The 18396-nt window shown below is 47.4% G+C and overlaps 1 protein-coding gene across 1 annotated transcript in view; it reads right to left on the bottom strand.

Annotated features, from left to right (window-relative positions):
• Nucleotides 1-7515: 7515 nt before the first annotated feature.
• The window catches only part of mapk15 (mitogen-activated protein kinase 15), a 116998-nt gene continuing 106117 nt past the window's right edge, over nucleotides 7516-18396 (bottom strand). The window contains exon 14 of the mRNA XM_060825756.1: nucleotides 7516-8417. Within this exon, the coding sequence (XP_060681739.1) occupies nucleotides 8232-8417 (186 nt within the window). The 3' untranslated portion in view covers nucleotides 7516-8231. The remainder of the gene's footprint in view (nucleotides 8418-18396) is intronic.

Consider the following 18396-nt stretch of genomic DNA (forward strand, 5'->3'; position numbering starts at 1 on the left):
AATCCTCTCCGGGGATGTCTCCACTTGACGTGGGTCAGTTTTACAGGTTGAGGACTCTGGTTCTGTACTCAATGGCGTTGAGAAAGATGAGGTTCGGGATGATCTGATTTAGATTGACACAATACTGAGAGGCTTTTGCCCGAAACATCGATTTCGCTGCTCCTTGGATGCTGCCTGAACTGCTGTGCTCTTCCAGCACCATGGATCCGGAATACCGAGAGGCCTGGAGAGAGAGGACATGGAGAAGATGTTTCCAACAGTCAGAGAGACTCGGACCCAAGGTGAAGGGACAACCGTTCAGAACTGAGAGGAGGAGGAATTTCTTAAGTCAGAGGGGGGTGAATCTGTGGAAAACGTGTTGCTGAGGCACGTCACAGTGTATTTAGAACAGAGGTCAATAACTTCTTGATTAGATTTTAGATTTTTAGATTACCTACAGTGTGGAAACAGGCCCTTCGGCCCAACAAGTCCACACTGACCCGCCGAAGCGCAACCCACCCATACCTCTACACTTACCCCTTCACCCAACACTACAGGCAATTTATCCTGGCCAATTCACCTGACCCACACATCTTTGGACTGTGGGAGGAAACCGGAGCACCCGGAGGAAACCCACGCAGACACGGGGAGAACGTGCAAACTCCAAATAAGAGGTTCAAAAGTTCCAGGGAGAAGGCAGGAAAAAGGGGTTGAGAAACATATCAGCCATGATCAAATGGTGGCACAGACTTGATGGGCTGAAAGGCCTAAGTCTGCTCCTGTACCTTAAGAAGTGTTTGTAACAAAACATCAGGCCCAGTTTGGCCCTGCACATCACAAACATTCCATTGGAAATCCAGGGACAGAGAGGAGACAAACAGAGGGCGAGAGGAACAGAGTAAGGAACAAAGGGAGTGACAGATGGACTGGGAGAGAGGGAATATATAAGCAAGATGCAAGGGGAGGTCACATTTCCCTTGAGTCTGTTCCGCCATTCAATAAGATCGTGTTTGATTTGATTTTCACCTCAGAGCCATATTCTCTGATAACCTTTCACTCCCTTAAAAGAATGTCTCAACACCTAACTCAAAAGTTTCAAAGACTCTACTTTCACCATCTTTTTCAGGATATTTCCAGCATATAGAGAAGGAGAAAGTGAGGAGATTCCTGTTTCTCTGTTACATTGATGACTGTATCGACCCCAGGCCGTGCTCCCACCAGGAGGTTGAACAGTTCATCAACTTCACCAATGCCTTCCACCCCGACCTTAAGTTCACCTGGACCATCTCAGACACCTCCCTCCCCTTCCTAAACTTCTCCATCACCATCTCCAGCAATCGACTAACCACAGACACCTACTACAAACCCACTGACTCCCACAGCTACCTACACTACACATCCTCCCACCCTGCCTCCTGTAAAAACACTATCCCTTATCCCAATTCCTCTGCCTCAGCCACATCTGCTCCCAGGAAGACCAATTCCACCCTAGAACATCCCAGATGGCCCCCTACTTCAACGAACATGATTTCCCCTCCCACGTGGTTGATGATGCCCTCCAGCACATCTCATACACAACCTGCATCTCTGCCCTTGAACCCACCCCTCCAGTCGCAACAAGGACTGAACAAGCCCCCCACCCAGTCCTCATCTTCCACCCACCAACCTCTGTATACATCGCACCATCCTCCGCCATTTCCATCACCTACAAACAGATCCCATCACCTATTACGGATATATTTCCCTCCCCACCCTTGTCAGCATTTCCGGGAGACCATTCCCTCCACAACTCCCTCATTAGAGCCACAACCACCTCCCCCCCCAACCCCACCAGCCCACACCCCACTCCGGCACCTTCCCCTGCCACTGCAGGAAGTGCAAAACCTGGGTGCATACCACTCTCCTCATCTCCATCCAAGGCCCCAAAGAATCCTTCCACATCCGACAGAAATTTATTTGTAATTCCACACACATCATCTACTGTGTCCATTGTTCTCAATGTGGTCTCCCCTACACTGGGGAGACAGGACGCCAATTTACGGATCATTTCAGAGAACGTCTCTGAGACACCCACATCAACCAAACCCACCATCCTGTAGCTGAACATTTCAACTCACCCTCCCGCTCCACCAAAGACATGCAGGCCCTGGGCCTCCTCCATGGCCACTCCCTCACCACCTGACGCCTGGAGGAAGAACATCTTATCTTCCACCTTGGGACCCTGTAACCACACTGGATCAATATGGATTTCACCAGTTTCCTCATTTCCCCTCCCCCCCACCTGACCCCAGTTTCAAGCCTCCAACTCAGCTCTGCCCTCTTGACCTGTCCACCTTCCCTCCCTGTGCTCCACCCTCCCATCTGACCTATCACCTTTACCCCCACTTCCATTCACCTATCGCACTCTCAGCTACCTTTCCCCCCCTCACCTCCCAGCCCAACCCCCCTCCCATTTATCTCTCAGCACCCCCTCGGCTCACAGCCTCATTGCTGATGAAGGGCTCAATGCCCGAAACGTCAATTCTCCTGCTCCTTGGACGCTGCCTGACCAGCTGTGCTTTTCCAACACAACATGCAGCACATAAGGAAGCCAGTCAGCCCATCCTGCTGTGCTGGTAAACAAAGAGCTGACTTCACAAAATCCCATTTCTTTTTGACCCATAGCCCTGGAGGTTATGGCAATGCAAGTGACTATTTAAATATTGCTCAAAGATAATGCAAGTTTCTGACCTTTTTTCCGAGTGTATTCAGCTTGAATCTTTTGTTTCAATCATTGATGTGGAAAATATTCCCATTGCTGTGAAATCTAACCTAATTGCAGATACATTATCCCAAGTGTACTGTGCTGGAGGAAATTAAAGGTTTAAGACTGTAAATACTATGGTTTTTAAGATTACAAAAGGGAGGAAGTTTGAACAGGTATTTTGTGAGAGTGTTTCACTGTATCAGGATGGAGGCACGTAAAGGCACTGTCTTTTCATTTCACTGACTTTTTGATTGTGAACTGAAACGGGTAAAAGCCTGTTTGAAAACACAACAATAGTGGAAGGGATTGCTGCACTTGGAATATTGCGTGCAATTCTGGTCTCCTTCCCATCCGAAAGATGTTGTGAAACTTGAAAGGGTTCAGAAAAGATTTACAAGGATGTTGCCAGGGTTGGAGGATTTGAGCTACAGGGAGAGGCTGAACAGGCTGGGGCTGTTTTCCCTGGAGCATCGGAGGCTGAGGGGTGACCTTATAGAGGTTTACAAAATTATGAGGGGCATGGATAAGATAAATAGACAAAGTCTTTTCCCTGGGGTGGGGGAGTCCAGAACTAGAGGGCATAGGTTTAGGGTGAGAGGGGAAAGATATAAAAGAGACCTAAGGGGCAACTTTTTCACACAGAGGGTGGTACGTGTATGGAATGAGCTGCCAGAGGAAGTGGTGGAGGCTGGTACAATTGCAACATTTAAGAGGCATTTGGATGGGTATATGAATAGGAAGGGTTTGGAGGGATATGGGCCAGGTGCTGGCAGGTGGGACTAGATTGGGTTGGGATATCTGGTCGGCATGGATGGGTTGGACCAAAGAGTCTGTTTCTGTGCTGTGAGTCTGTGAGGAGAATCCTGGTAACCACAGCTGGTGCAGAAATTGAAGCCAAGCTGCTGCTATCACTCTGCATTGTAAACTAGCTGTCCAGCAAACCGAGCTAACTTTCAGATAGTTGGGACAGGCGGGGAAGACAATAGACAATAGGTGCAAGAGTAGGCCATTCTGCCCTTCGAGCCTGCACCACCATTCAATATGATCATGGCTGATCATCCTTAATCAGTATCCTCTTCCTGCCTTATCTCCATAACCCTTGATTCCACTATCCTTGAGAGCTCTATCCAACTCTTTCTTAAATGAATCCAGAGACTGGGCCTCCACTGCCCTCTGGGGCAGAGCATTCCACACACCCACCACTCTCTGGGTGAAGAAATTTCTCCTCATCTCTGTCCTAAATGGTCTAACCCGTATTTTTAAGCTGTGTCCTCTGGTTCGGCACTCACCCAACAGCGGAAACATGTTTCCTGCCTCCAGAGTGTCCAATCTTATATGTCTCAATCAGATCCCCTCTCAGTCTTCTAAACTCAAGGGTATACAAGCCCAGTTGCTCCAGTCTTTCAGTGTAAGGTAGTTCCGCCATTCCAGGAATTGACCTCGTGAACCTCCGCTGCACTCCCTCAATAGCCAGAATGTCTTTCCTCAAATTTGGAGACCAGAACTCACCTGGTCTCACCAGGGCCCTGTATAGCTGCAGAAGTACCTCTTTGCTTCTATACTCAATCCCTCTTGTTATGAAGGCCAGCATGCTATTAGCCTTCTTCACTACCTGCTGTACCTGCATGCTTACCTTCATTGACTGGTGTACAAGAACACCCAGATCTCTCTGTACTGCCCCTTTACCTAAATTGATTCCACTTAGGTAGTAATCTGCCTTCCTGTTCTTGCCACCAAAGTTGATAACCATACATTTATCCACATTAAACTGCATCTGCCATGCATCTGACCACTCACCTAACCTGTCCAGGTCACCCTGTAATCTCCTAACATCCTCCTCACATTTCACCCTGTCTCCCAGCTTAGTATCATCAGCAAATTTGCTAATACCATCTTCTATATCATTAACATATATTGTAAAAAGCTGCGGTCCCAGCACGGATCCCTGTGGTACCCCACTGGTCACTGCCTGCCATTCCGAAATGGAGCCGTTTATCACTACCCTTTGTTTCCTGTCAGCCAACCAACTTTAAATCCAAGTTAGTACTTTGCCCCCAATACCATGCGCCCTAATTTTGCTCACTAACCTCCTATGTGGGACTTTATTAAAAGCTTTCTGAAAGTCCAGGTACATGACATCTACTGGATCTCCCTTGTCCATCTTCAGTTACATCCTCAAAAAATTCCAGAAGATTAGTCAAGCATGATTTCCCCTTCATAAATCCATGCTGACTCTGACCTATCCTGTTACTACTATCCAGATGTGTCATAATTTCATCCTTTATAATAGACTCCAGCATCTTTCCCACCACTGAGGTCAGACTAACTGGTCTATAATTTCCTGCTTTCTCTCTCCCTCCTTTTTTAAAAAGTGGTATAACATTAGCCACCCTCCAATCCTCAGGCACCGACCCCGAATCTATCGAACTCTGGAAAATAATCACCAGCGCATCCATGATTTCCCGAGCCACCTCCTTCAGTACCCTGGGATGTAGACCATCAGGCCCTGGAGACTTATCAACCTTCAGACCTAACAGTCTCTCCAACACCAATTCCTGGCAAATATAAATTCCCTTCAGTTCAGGTCCTTCAGCCACTGTTACCTCAGGGAGATTGCTTGTGCCTTCCCCAGTGAACACAGATCTGAAGTACCAATTCAATTCTTCTGCCATTTCTTTGTTCCCCATAATATAGTCCCTTGTTTCTGTCTTCAAGGGCCCAATTTTAGTCCTAACCATTTTTTTGCCTTGCACATACTTAAAAAAGCTTTTACTATCCTCCTTTATATTATTGGCCAGTTTACCTTCATACCTCATTTTTCCTCTGCGTATTTCTTTCTTAGTAATCCTCTGTTGTTCTTTAAAAGCTTCCCAGTCCTCCGTTTTCCCACTTATCTTTGCTATGTTATACTTTTTCTCTTTTAACTTTATATGATTCTGAACTTCCCTCGTCAGCCACAGCCACCCATGCCTCCTCCTGGGATCTTTCTTCCTTTTTGGAATAAACTGATCCTGCAACTTCTGCATTATACACAGAAATACCCGCCATTGTTCCTCCACTGTCATCCCTGCTAAGGTATTGCACTATTGAACTTTGGCCAGCTCCTCCCTCATAGCTCCATAGTTCCCCTTATTCAATAAAAATATTGTCACTTCCGAGTGTACCCTCTCCCTCTCAAATTGCAGATTGAAGCTTAATGTATTATGGTCACTACTTCCCAATGGCTCCTTCACTTCGAGGTCCCTGATCAATTCTGGTTCGTTACACAATACTAGATCCAGAATTGCCTTCTCCCTGGTCGGCTCCAGCACCAGCTGCTCTAAGAATCCATCTCTGAGGCACCCCACAAAGTCTCTTTCTTGAGGTCCAATACCATCCTGATTTTCCCTGTCTACCTGCATGTTAAAATCCCCCATAACAACTGTAGTAACATCTTTGCGACAGGCCAATTTCAGCTCCTGATTCATCTTACATCCGACATCCAGACTACTGGACCTTTTCTCTGCAACATAAATATACCTCAAATCTGAAGAAAGCCAGTTGGTATTTCTTACAACCAGTAAGTTCTGGAATTTATAATTTGTTAACCAGTTATACAGAGATTGAGGACAAACAGGTCCTGGCAAGGGGAAAAGAATCACTACAGCAATCGCAACAGAAACAGAGCAGGGACCTGTCTTGAGTTTTTAATGACCAACTACACCAATGCCTTGCGTATGTGTGTGTGTATGCACGTGTATAAGGAGAGTTTGGTAAGGCGGTTAGTGTTTTAACCAGTTGAGTTGCATAAGAACTGGTAAATTAATCAAGAACCCTCCTTCCCAACATTGCCGGAGCTGTTCGGCTCTCAGGCAAAACCGACACCAACTGTCTCTTATGGGCCTCTCATCTGACAAAACTAGGGCAGCTGTGCATTTCTTTGCAACAAATAGAAATTCTTGTTAAACACAGAACCTAATTTGTGCTTTGTTAACCTGGGACTTAAAAACCAGAAATAATAGGGGGAATTTGTGTACTTCCATGAAGACTTAAATTTTTGTGATGACTACAAGAACGGCTTGATGTCCAACTGGTAGGCCCAGCAAAACGGGACAACGGAGGGAGTGCCGCACTGTCAGAGGGTCAGTGCTGAGGGAGTGCCGCACTGTCAGAGGGTCAGTGCTGAGGGAGCGGGCCCTGTCGGAGGGTCAGTGCTGAGGGAGTGGGCCCTGTTGGAGGGTCAGTGCTGAGGGAGCGGGCCCTGTCAGAGGGTCAGTGCTGAGGGAGTCCCGCACTGTCGGAGGGTCAGTGCTGAGGGAGTGGGCCCAGTCGGAGGGTCAGTGCAGAGGGAGTCCCGCACTGTCGGAGGGTCAGTGCTGGAGTCCCGCACTGTCGGAGGGTCAGTGCTGAGGGAGAGGGCCCTGTCGGAGGGTCAGTGCTAAGGGAGTCCCGCACTGTCGGAGGGTCAGTGCTGAGGAGTGGGCCCTGTCGGAGGGTCAGTGCTGAGGGAGTCCCGCACTGTCGGAGGGTCAGTGCTGAGGGAGTGGGCCCTGTCGGAGGGTCAGTGCTGAGGGAGTGCCGCACTGTCGGAGGGTCAGCGCTGAGGGAGTGCCGCACTGTCGGAGGGTCAGTGCTGAGGGAGTGCCGCACTGTCGGAGGGTCAGTGCTGAGGGAGTGCAGCACTGTCATGTACTCACTGCTTCTCCCAGGTCGATGCTATTGAGGCACACTGACTAGATTGGTGCAGGGTGTGTTACTCTATCATCTGTCGTGTTTTGGAGATGAGAATAACATTCGAATAAAGAAACAGAGAAATTTGTTGTGTGTTTATTAAAACATCTAGAAAAATCACATTGACAGTTCTGACATCGCTACAGATATTCATTTTAACAAAAGATTTGTGGTCAATTATCAAACATTCCTCAAGCAAATATTTACAGAAAACGGAAATCACAAACAGTTAAAACCAAGTTGTTGAGTGGAGTCAAGCCCCTGGGTGAGATTGGTTGGAGAACTGAGGAAAGGCCATCAACAATTCAAGGCAGGAGTCAAGCCCACTTAATCCTGGACTCGGGCTGGGAAGGAATTCCAGTTTGAACCATAGGCCCCAGACACAGACAAAACCCCCACCCAACTCCAGCTTCCCCTATGAGGACAATCCCATCTCATACCCTAAAGGCACTTTCACAGGACAATTCAAGACAGAGTGTGTCAGAGAGCAGCAGACAGAGCTGCGGTGTGTATCCAACTCTGCAGGTTGTAATGAGAGGACAGGCTACTGGAGAGATCATCATACTGTGGGATCCACATCAGTGGAACAAAGTACCAGCTTCTCCACATGGCTGATTGCATAGAGTTAATCATTCCCATTAAAAGGTGATTTTTCTCCGATCAGGTGCTGATGTACTCATGGTTTAGGCACTTGTGGAACATTCCCAGCTGAAAGTGGATGCCAACAGCTCCTGCGCAGGTTCCCTACTGGCGCACCCCACCCCGTGCACTGTCTGACCTGTGCTGTCCTGGGTAGCTACGGCTTATTTTGGATCTGCAGGTGACGCAGGTTTTCGAGCCCAGTTTGACTGATAACCCCGTAGGTCTGGCAATAGCTGCCCCAAGCAGCCTTTGGATTCCCTGCTGCTTCCATATTCGACGTCGTCTGGAACATCTTCTTAAAGGGACGGCTCTCTCGCGCTTGTGACTGTGGCCTTGGATTCTGCAAAACAGGAATACAACTCAAGTGCTCCAAGGACAAGCTTTCTCCCAAAGTATTACACAAACCATAGCTCAGGGCACTTGGCCCTATCAAACCCCATAACAGTACAGGCAGATACACAAACTGCGAGACAGTGAGAGAGAGAGAGAGAGAGACAGGAGAAACAGAGAAAGAGAGACCAAGAGACAGGGAGAGAGAGGTGAAGGCAACATGAAATAGAGAGAGTGAGTAAGGAGAGTCAGAGACAGAGGCACTGAGACAGGGAGAGAGAGTGGGAGGGAAGGAGAGGGGAGAGATAGCAAGGCAAGAGAGAGACACAGGAGAGACAGAGCGAGTGAGCGAACAAGACCAGCTGATCCAAACCACTGTCCCATCAATCAATGATGTTAAACCCTTGAACAGCAGAATGCAAATTTCCATGTAAATGTAAATATTCACTTTCAGCCACATATCTACCTCCCACGCTGTCTCACAATATAATCAAACTCAGGTGAGAACAGCTCCTGAATTTAAAACTAGGCATTCACTTACTCACATTTACAGTGAACACAGGGAACCCAGGCCATTTATCTCCATGCTGAACCTCCATGTGACCAAACAGCTCCTCAGGTTGCTTCAGGCCCTATTCCATTAACCCTCGATCTCATCTCAGCTTTCAAAAACATGAATCAACTTGTTCAGACATGTCCTGACAGACTCTAGGGGAACGAGGACGTGAACTCAGATCATCCGCCAAAATGTGGCGATACTGTTACTGTGTCATAGAGTCACAGAGATATATAGCATGGAAACAGACCCTTCGGTCCAACCTGTCCATGCCGACCAGATATCCCAACCCAATCTAGTCCCACCTGCCAGCACCCGGCCCATATCCCTCCAAACCCTTCCTATTCATATACCCATCCAAATGCCTCTTAAATGTTGCAATTGTACCAGTCTCCACCACATCCTCTGGCAGCTCATTCCATACACGTACCACCCTCTGTGTGAAAACATTGCCCCTTAGGTCTCTTTTATATCTTTCCCCTCTCACCCTAAACCTATGCCCTCTAGTTCTGGACTCCCCCACCCCAGGGAAAATACTTTGTCTATTTATCCTATCCATGCACCTCCTAATTTTGTAAACCTCTATAAGGTCACCCCTCAGCCTCCGATGCTCCAGGGAAAACAGCCCCAGCCTGTTCAGCCTCTCCCTGTAGCTCAAATCCTCCAACCCTGGCAACATCCTTGTAAATCTTTTCTGAACCCTTTCAAGTTTCATAACATCTTTCCGATATGAAGGAGACCAGAACTGCACAGAATATTCCAACAGTGGCCTAACCAATGTCCTGTACAGCCACAACCTGACCACCCAACTCCTGTACTCAATACTCTGACCAATAAAGGAAAGCATACCAAACACCTTCTTCACTATCCTATCTACCTGCGACTCCACTTTCAAGGAGCTATGAACCTGCACTCCAAGGTCTCTTTGTTCAGCTCCCTAGGACCTTACCATTAAGTGTATAAGTCCTGCTAAGATTTGCTTTCCCAAAATGCAGCACCTCGCATTTATCTGAATTAAACTCCATCTGCCACTTCTCAGCCCATTGGCCCATCTGGCCCAGATCCTGTTGTAATCTGAGGTAACCCTCTTCGCTGTCCACTACACCTCCAATTTTGGTGTCATCTGCAAACTTACTAACTGTACCTCTTATGCTCGCATCCAAATCATTTATATAAATGATGAAAAGTAGAGGACCCAGCACCGATCCTTGTGGCATTCCACTGGTCACAGGCTTCCAGTCTGAAAAACAACCCTCCACCACCATCCTCTGTCTTCTAGCTTTGAGCCAGTTCTGTATCAAAATGGCTAGTTCTCCCTGTATTCCTTGAGATCTAACCTTGCTAATCAGTCTCCCATGTTCATCAACTTTACTAACACCTTCCATCCCGACTTGAAATTCACCTGGACTGTCTCAGACTCCTCCCTCCCCTTCCTAGACCTTTCCATTTCTATCTCGGGCGACCGACTCAACACAGACATCTATTATAAACCGACTGACTCCCACAGCTACCTGGACTACACCTCCTCCCACCCTGCCCCCTGTAAAAACGCCATCCCATATTCCCAATTCCTTCGTCTCCGCCGCATCTGCTCCCAGGAGGAACAATTCCAACACCGCACAGCCCAGATGGCCTCCTTCTTCAAGGACCGCAGATTCCCCCCAGACGTGATCGACGATGCCCTCCACCGCATCTCCTCCACTTCCCGCTCCTCCGCCCGCCACCAAGACAGAACCCCACTGGTTCTCACCTACCACCCCACCAACCTCCGCATACAACGTATCATCCGCCGCCATTTCCGCCACCTCCAAACGGACCCCACCACCAAGGATATATTTCCCTCCCCTCCCCTATCAGCATTCCGCAAGGACCACTCCCTTCGTGACTCCCTCATCAGATCCACACCCCCCACCAACCCAACCTCCACCCCCGGCACCTTCCCCTGCAACCGCAGGAAATGTAAAACTTGCGCTCACACCTCCACACTCACTTCCCTCCAAGGCCCCAAGGGATCCTTCCATATCCGCCACAAGTTCACCTGTACCTCCACACACATCATCTATTGCATCCGCTGCACCCGATGTGGCCTCCTCTACATTGGGGAGACGGGCCGCTTACTTGCGGAACGCTTCAGAGAACACCTCCGGGCCGCCCGAACCAACCAACCCAATCACCCCGTGGCTCAACACTTTAACTCTCCCTCCCACTCCACCGAGGACATGCAGGTCCTTGGACTCCTCCACCGGCAGAACACAACAACACGATGGCTGGAGGAGGAGCGCCTCATCTTCCGCCTGGGAACCCTCCAACCACAAGGTATGAATTCAGATTTCTCCAGTTTCCTCATTTCCCCTCCCCCCACCTTGTCTCAGTCGGTTCCCTCAACTCAGCACCGCCCTCCTAACCTGCAATCCTCTTCCTGACCTCTCCGCCCCCACCCCACTCTGGCCTATCACCCTCACCTTGACCTCCTTCCACCTATCCCACCTCCATCGCCCCTCCCCCTAGTCCCTCCTCCCTACCTTTTATCTTAGCCTGCTTGGCTCTCTCTCTCTTATTCCTGATGAAGGGCTTATGCTCGAAACGTCGAATTCTCTATTCCTGAGATGCTGCCTGGCCTGCTGTGCTTTGACCAGCAACACATTTGCAACCTTGTTAAACGCCTTACTGAAGTCCATATAGATCACATCTCCTGCTCTGCCCTCATCAATCTTCTTTGTTACTTCCTCAAAAAACTCAATCAAGTTTGTGATTTCCCACACACAACGCCATGTTGACTATCCCTAATCAGTCCTTGCCTTTTCAAATACACGTACATCCTGTCCCTCAGGATTCCCTCCAACAACTTGCCCACCACCGAGGTCAGGCTCACCGGTCTGTAGTTCCCTGGCTTGTCTTTACCGCCCTTCTTAAACAGTGGCACCACGTTTGCCAACCTCCAGTCTTCCGGCACCTCACCTGTGACTATCGATGGTACAAATATCTCAGCAAGCGGCCCAGCAATCACTTCTCTAGCTTCCCACAGAGTTCTCAGGTACACCTGATCAGGTCCTGGGGATTTATCCACCTTTATCCATTTCAAGACATCCAGCACTTCCTCCTCTGTAATCTGGACATTTTGCAAGATGTCACCATCTATTTCCCTACAGCCTATATCTTCCATATCCTTTTCCACAGTAAATACTGATGCAAAATATTCATTTAGTATCTCCCCCATTTTCTGTGGCTCCACAAAAGGCCACTTACTGATCTTTGAGAGGACCTATTCTCTCCCTAGTTACCCTTTTGTCCTTAATGTATTTGTGAAATCTCTTTGGATTCTCCTTAATTCTATTTGCCAAAGCTATCTCATGTCCCAGTTTTGCCCTCCTGATTTCCCTCTTAGTATACTCCTACTGTCTTCATACTCTTCTGAGGATTCACTCTATCCTGTCTGTACCTGACCTAGGCTTCCTCCTTTTTCTTAACCAAACCCTCAGTTTCTTTAGTCATCCAGCATTCCCTATACCTACCAGCCTTCCCTTTCACCCTGACAGGAATATACTTTCTCTGGATTCTTATTCTCTCATTTCTGAAGGCTTCCCATTTTCCAGCCTCCAATCAGCTTTTGAAAGTTCTTGCCTAATACCATCAAAATTAGCCTTCCTCCAATTCAGAACTTCAACTTTTAGATCTGGTCTATCATTTTCTATCACTATCTTAAAAGGAATAGAATTATGGTCGCTGGCCCCAAAGTGCTCCCCCAGTGACACCTCAGTCACCTGCCCTGCCTTATTTCCCAAGAGTAGGTCAAGTTTTGCACCTTCTCTAGTAGGTACATCCACATACTGAATCAGAAAATTGTCTTGTACACACTTAACAAATTCCTCTCCATCTAAACCCTTAACACTATGGCAATCCCAGTCGATGTTTGGAAAGTTAAAATCCTCTACCATAACCATCCTATTATTCTTTCAGATAGCTGAGATCTCCTTACAAGTTTGTTTCTCAATTTCCCTTTGACTATTAGGGGGGCTATAATACAATCCCAATAAGGTGATCATCCCTTTCTTATTTCTCAGTTCCACCCAAATAACTTCCCTGCATGTATTCCCAGGAATATCCTCCCTCAGCACAGCTTCCTCTCTCGCCTCCCTTTCTATCCTTCCTGTAGCATTTGTATCCTGGAACATTAAGCTGCCAGTCCTGTCCATCCCTGAGCCATGTTTCTGTAATTGCTATGATATCCCAGTCCCATGTTCCTAACCATGCCCTGATTTCATCTGCCTTCCCTGTTAGGCCCCTTGCATTGAAATAAATGCAGTTTAATTTATTAATCCTACCTTGTCCCTGCCTGCCCTGACTGTGATTCACTTCTGTTCTCAACTGTACCAGTCTCAGATTGATCTCTTTCCTCACTATCTCCCTGGGTCCCACCACCCCCCCCACCCCCCCCACCTTACTAGTTTAAATCCTCCCAAGCAGTTCTAGCAAATTTCCCTGCCAGTATAGAACATTACAGCGCAGTACAGGCCCTTCGGCCCTCGATGTTGGGCCACCCTGTCATACCAATCTGAAGCCCCTCCCACCTACACTATTCCTTGTACGTCCATATGCCTGTCCAACGACGACTTGGTGAATCTACTACCGTTGCAGGCAAAGCATTCTATACCCTTACTACTCTCTGAGTATATTAGTCCCCTTCCAATTTAGGTGCAATCCGTCCTTCTTGTACAGGTCACTTCTTCCCCAAAAGAGATTCCAATGATCCAAAAATGTGAATCCTTCTCCCATACACCAGCTCCTGAGCCCTGCATTCATCTGCTCTATCCTCCTATCCCTGCCCTCAATAGCTCGTAGCACTGGGAGTAATCCAGATATTACTACCCTTGAGGACCTCCTTTTTAAATTTCTGCCTAACTCTCTGTAATCTCCCTTCAGAGTCTCAACCTTTTCCCTTCCTATGTCGTAGGTTCCAATGTGGACAATGACCTCCTGCTGAAAATGTGTTGCTGGTTAAAGCACAGCAGGTTAGGCAGCATCCAAGGAACAGGAAATTCGACGTTTCAGGCCAGAGCCCTTCATCAGGAAATGATGAAGGGCTCTGGCCTGAAACGTCGAATTTCCTGTTCCTTGGATGCTGCCTAACCTGCTGTGCTTTAACCAGCAACACATTTTCAGCTCTGATCTCCAGCATCTGCAGACCTCACTTTTTACTCGATGACCTCCTGCTGGCCCCTCTCCCCCATGAGAACATTCTGCACCCTCTCTGAGACATCCTTGATCCTGGCACCAGGGAAACAACACACCATTCTGCTTTTTTTCTGCTGCCCACAGAAACGTCTGTCTGTACCTCTGACAACAGAATCCTCTAACACAACTGATTTTTTGGAAGCCGACGTACCCCTCGTTGCATTAGAGCCAGTCTCAATAACAGAAACTTGGCTGTTCGTGCTCTGTTCTCCTGGGAATCTATCACCACCTACATTTTCCAAAACAGCATACCTGATTGAAATGGGTATATCCACAAAAGACTCCTGCACCAGCTGCCTACCTCTCTCACTCTTCCTGGAGTTAACCCATCTATGTGACTGTATCTGAGACTTTTCCCCCCTTCCTATAACTGCCATCCACCATATACTGTAGCTGTTGCAAATTCCTCATCGCTTCTATCTGTCTCTCCAACCGATCCACTCAATCTGATAAGATTTGCATCCAACAGCATTTATGGCTGATATAATCCGCAGTAACCCTTAAACTCTCTTTAAACTCCCACATCTGACAAGAAGTACATATTACTGCAAAGGCCATTTTTGCTCCTTCACAATCTACAGACCCAGAAAATAACACCGTCTTATTCCTCTACAAACACTGTCCCAGGTTAAATTAATAGCTATGGCTTATATTTTAAGTTTAATCAAGAGACTTATCTCCAAAACCAACAATTAACTTCTCTGATTCTGTGTTGTGAACTTTGTCCAACAGGTTCCTCCAAGATTAGTTATGAATTTCACTGTTTGTTAATTTTCCCAGACGCACTCCGATGTCCCAGCGATACACAAATTCAAACAGCAAAGGCGGGAACTGTGCAGGTTCTCTCTCTCTCTCTCCCTCTCTCTCTCTCCTGCACTGTCCTCACCATGTGCTTCCTTTTTCTGTTCTTCTCCCTTTAAAACTGCTGTTGTTTTGACTTTTTGTTCCAAAGTTCCAAAACAATGCAACAGCATATACAACAGGAATCGCTGCTCCTGGAATTCGAGGAAATCACCTCCAGCGCCTAAAATACCTCAAAAACAGGAGCAGCTCTTACAGCCAGAAATGTTTCCCGTCCTCCATCTTGCACAAGACACTAAGCCTAGTGTGGGGTCCAACTGGGACTGGGAGACGGAAAAACATAAGACCATAGGAACTCGGAGCAGGAGGAGACCATCTGGCCCCTCGAGCCTGCTCCACCATTCAATCAGATCATGGCTGATCTTTGTGACCTCAGCTCCACTTACCTGCCTTCTCACCGTAACCCTTAACATTCAAACACCGACCTATCTTAGATGCTGCCTGGCCTGCTGTGCTTTGACCAGCAACACATTTGCAGCTTAAAAACATTCAATCAGGAGACTTCAGCTGCTTCCCTGGGCAGGCAGTTCCACAGAGTCACAACCCTCTGGGTGAAGACGTTCCTTCTCAGCTCAGTCCAAGATCTGCTCCCCCTTACTGTGAGGCCATGTCCCCCAGATCTAGTTTCAGCAGCCAGTGGAACAACCTCTCTGCTTCTTTCTTGTCTATTCCCTTCATAATTTTGTGTTTCTATAAGATCACTCCCTCATTCTTCCAGATTCCAATGAACATAGCCAAAATCAACTCAAACTCACCTCATAAGCCAATCCCCTCAACTCGGGAATTAACCGAGTGAACCTTCTCAGCACCCCCTCCAGCGTTAGTACGTCTTTTCCTAAGTAAGGAGACCAAAACTGCACACATTACTCCAGGAGTGGCCTCACCAGCACCTTGTACAGCTACAACATAACCTCCCTGCTTTAAACTCAATCTCTCTGGCAATGAAGGACAATATTCCATTTGCCTTAATTACCTGCTGCATCTGCAAACCAACTTATTGTGATTCATGCACAAGGATTAGACAATAGACAATAGGTGCAGGAGTAGGCCATTCTGCCCTTCAAGCCTGCACCACCATTCAATATGATCACGGCTGATCATCCTTAATCAGTATCCTGTTCCTGCCTTATCCCCATAACCCTTGATTCCACTATCCTTGAGAGTTCTATCCAACTCTTTCTTAAATGACTTTAGAGACTGGGCCTCCACTGCCCTCTGGGGCACAGCATTCCACACAGCCACCACTCTCTGGATGAAGAGGTTTCTCCTCATCTCTGTCCTAAATGGTCTACTCCGTATTTTTAAGCTGTGTCCTCTGGTTCGGGACTCACCCATCAGCGGAAACATGTTTCCTGCCTCCAGAGTGTCCAATCCTTTATTAATCTTATATGTCTCAATCAGATCCCCTCTCAGTCTTCTAAACTCAAGGGTATACAAGCCCAGTCGCTCCAGTCTTTCAGTGTAAGGTAATCCCGCCATTCCAGGAATTGACCTCGTGAACCTACGCTGCACTCCCTCAATAGCCAGAATGTCTTTCCTCAAATTTGGAGACTAGAACTGCACACAGTACTCCAGGTGTGGTCTCACCAGGGCCCTGTACAGCTGCAGAAGAACGTCTTTGCTTCTATACTCAATCCCTGTTGTTATGAAGGCCAGCCTGCTATTAGCCTTCTTCACTCCCTGCTGTACCTGCATGCTTACCTTCATTGTCTGGAGATTCCCAGCTCCCTCTGCACAGTGGCATGCTGGAACTTTTCACCATTTAAATAATAGTCCATTTTGCTGTTATTCTGACCAAAATGGATGACCTCACATTTACCAACATTGTACTCCAGTTGACAGACCCTTGTCCATTCACCTAACCTATCTATATCCCTCTGCAGACTTTGTGTCCGCTGAACATTTTGCTTTACCACTCATTTTAATGTAATCTGCGAACTTTGACACACTACACTTGGGTCCCCCACTCTAAATCATAAAATGTAGCTAAATTTGCATAGTTTTACAGTTTTCTTCTTTAGCGATAGATAGAACAGATACAAAGACTTACATACATAGCATTATGAAAGGTCTTTGACTTTATACACATTGATATAATTTAGAAAGCCTGGAGTTAAAAATAGTGGCATATGGGCTCCACCAAATTTCTGAAGGGTTTCAAAAACTAAATAACCAGGTCAGACAGTCCTTCTCAAACAGGAACCTGATAAACATATATCAGAGAACAGATGGCCTGGCGTATTAACTGTGGTGGTTTAAGGCGGGGAAATTAACATTGAGGGCCATTAACTTGATTTGATTCAGGATAGCCAAGGATTAATTTTAGCTTAGGAAACCTCAGGATTGTGCAACTTTCAGACCAAGCATGCTGGGTAGAAATCTGCAGACTATTAGAAGACGAGAAAGTCTAAGCTCACAGCTGTGTATATGCTCATGTAGCATGATTTCACAGTTCACAAAAAAGAACTTGCAGAATTAGAACCACTATAAAGTAGTGGTGTTTGGGAATTGATTGAAACTTTGGTTCAGTTGGGTGTTTTCAGACTTTTTCCTAACTGTGTTCTATGTTTAGAATAATGCCTTTGAGAAGGTGGGGGGGGGAGCTGCCTTCTTGAACCGCTGTAGTCCATGTGCTATAGGTTGACCCCCAATACTCTGAGGGAGGGAATTTCAGGATTTTGACCCAGCAACACTGAAGGAACTGGTATATATTTCCAAGTCAGGATGGCTTCCATGTATCTGCTGCCCCTTGTCCTTCTAGATGAAGCAGTTGTGGGTTTATAAGGTGCTGTCTGAGGATCTTTGGTGAGTTTCTGCAATGTATCTTGCAGATAGGACAACACTGCTGCTACTGAGCATCAGCGGTGGAGGGGGTGAATGCTTGTTGTTGTGGTGCCAATCAAGCAGCTGCTTTGTCCTGGATGGTGTCAAGCTTCTTGAGTGTTGCTGGAGCTGCCCCCATCCAGGGCGAGTGGGGAGCATTCCATCACCCTCCTGACTTGTGCCTTGTAGATGGTGGACAGGCTTTGGGGAATTAGGAGCGGAGTTACTCGCTGCAGGGTTCCTAGCCTCTGATCTGATCTTATAGCTACTGAATAAACTGAAGGAATGCATCAGCCTGCTCAGAAAAGCCCTACTGCCAGTCAAAGATCTCAGTCCTTTGTTTAGATTAGAGTGGTGCTGGCAGAGCACAGCAGATCAGGCAGCATCCGAGAAGCAGGAAAATCGACATTTTGGGCAAAAGCCCCATAGAGAGGCAGGTGACTGAGGTGAAAGGTGAGAATGAGGGGAGAAGAAATCACTTCAGTCATAAGGTTGTGAATCTTTGGAATTCTCTGTC

Source organism: Hemiscyllium ocellatum, chromosome 5 (assembly GCF_020745735.1).
Source record: "Hemiscyllium ocellatum isolate sHemOce1 chromosome 5, sHemOce1.pat.X.cur, whole genome shotgun sequence".
Taxonomy (NCBI): Eukaryota; Metazoa; Chordata; class Chondrichthyes; order Orectolobiformes; family Hemiscylliidae; genus Hemiscyllium; species Hemiscyllium ocellatum.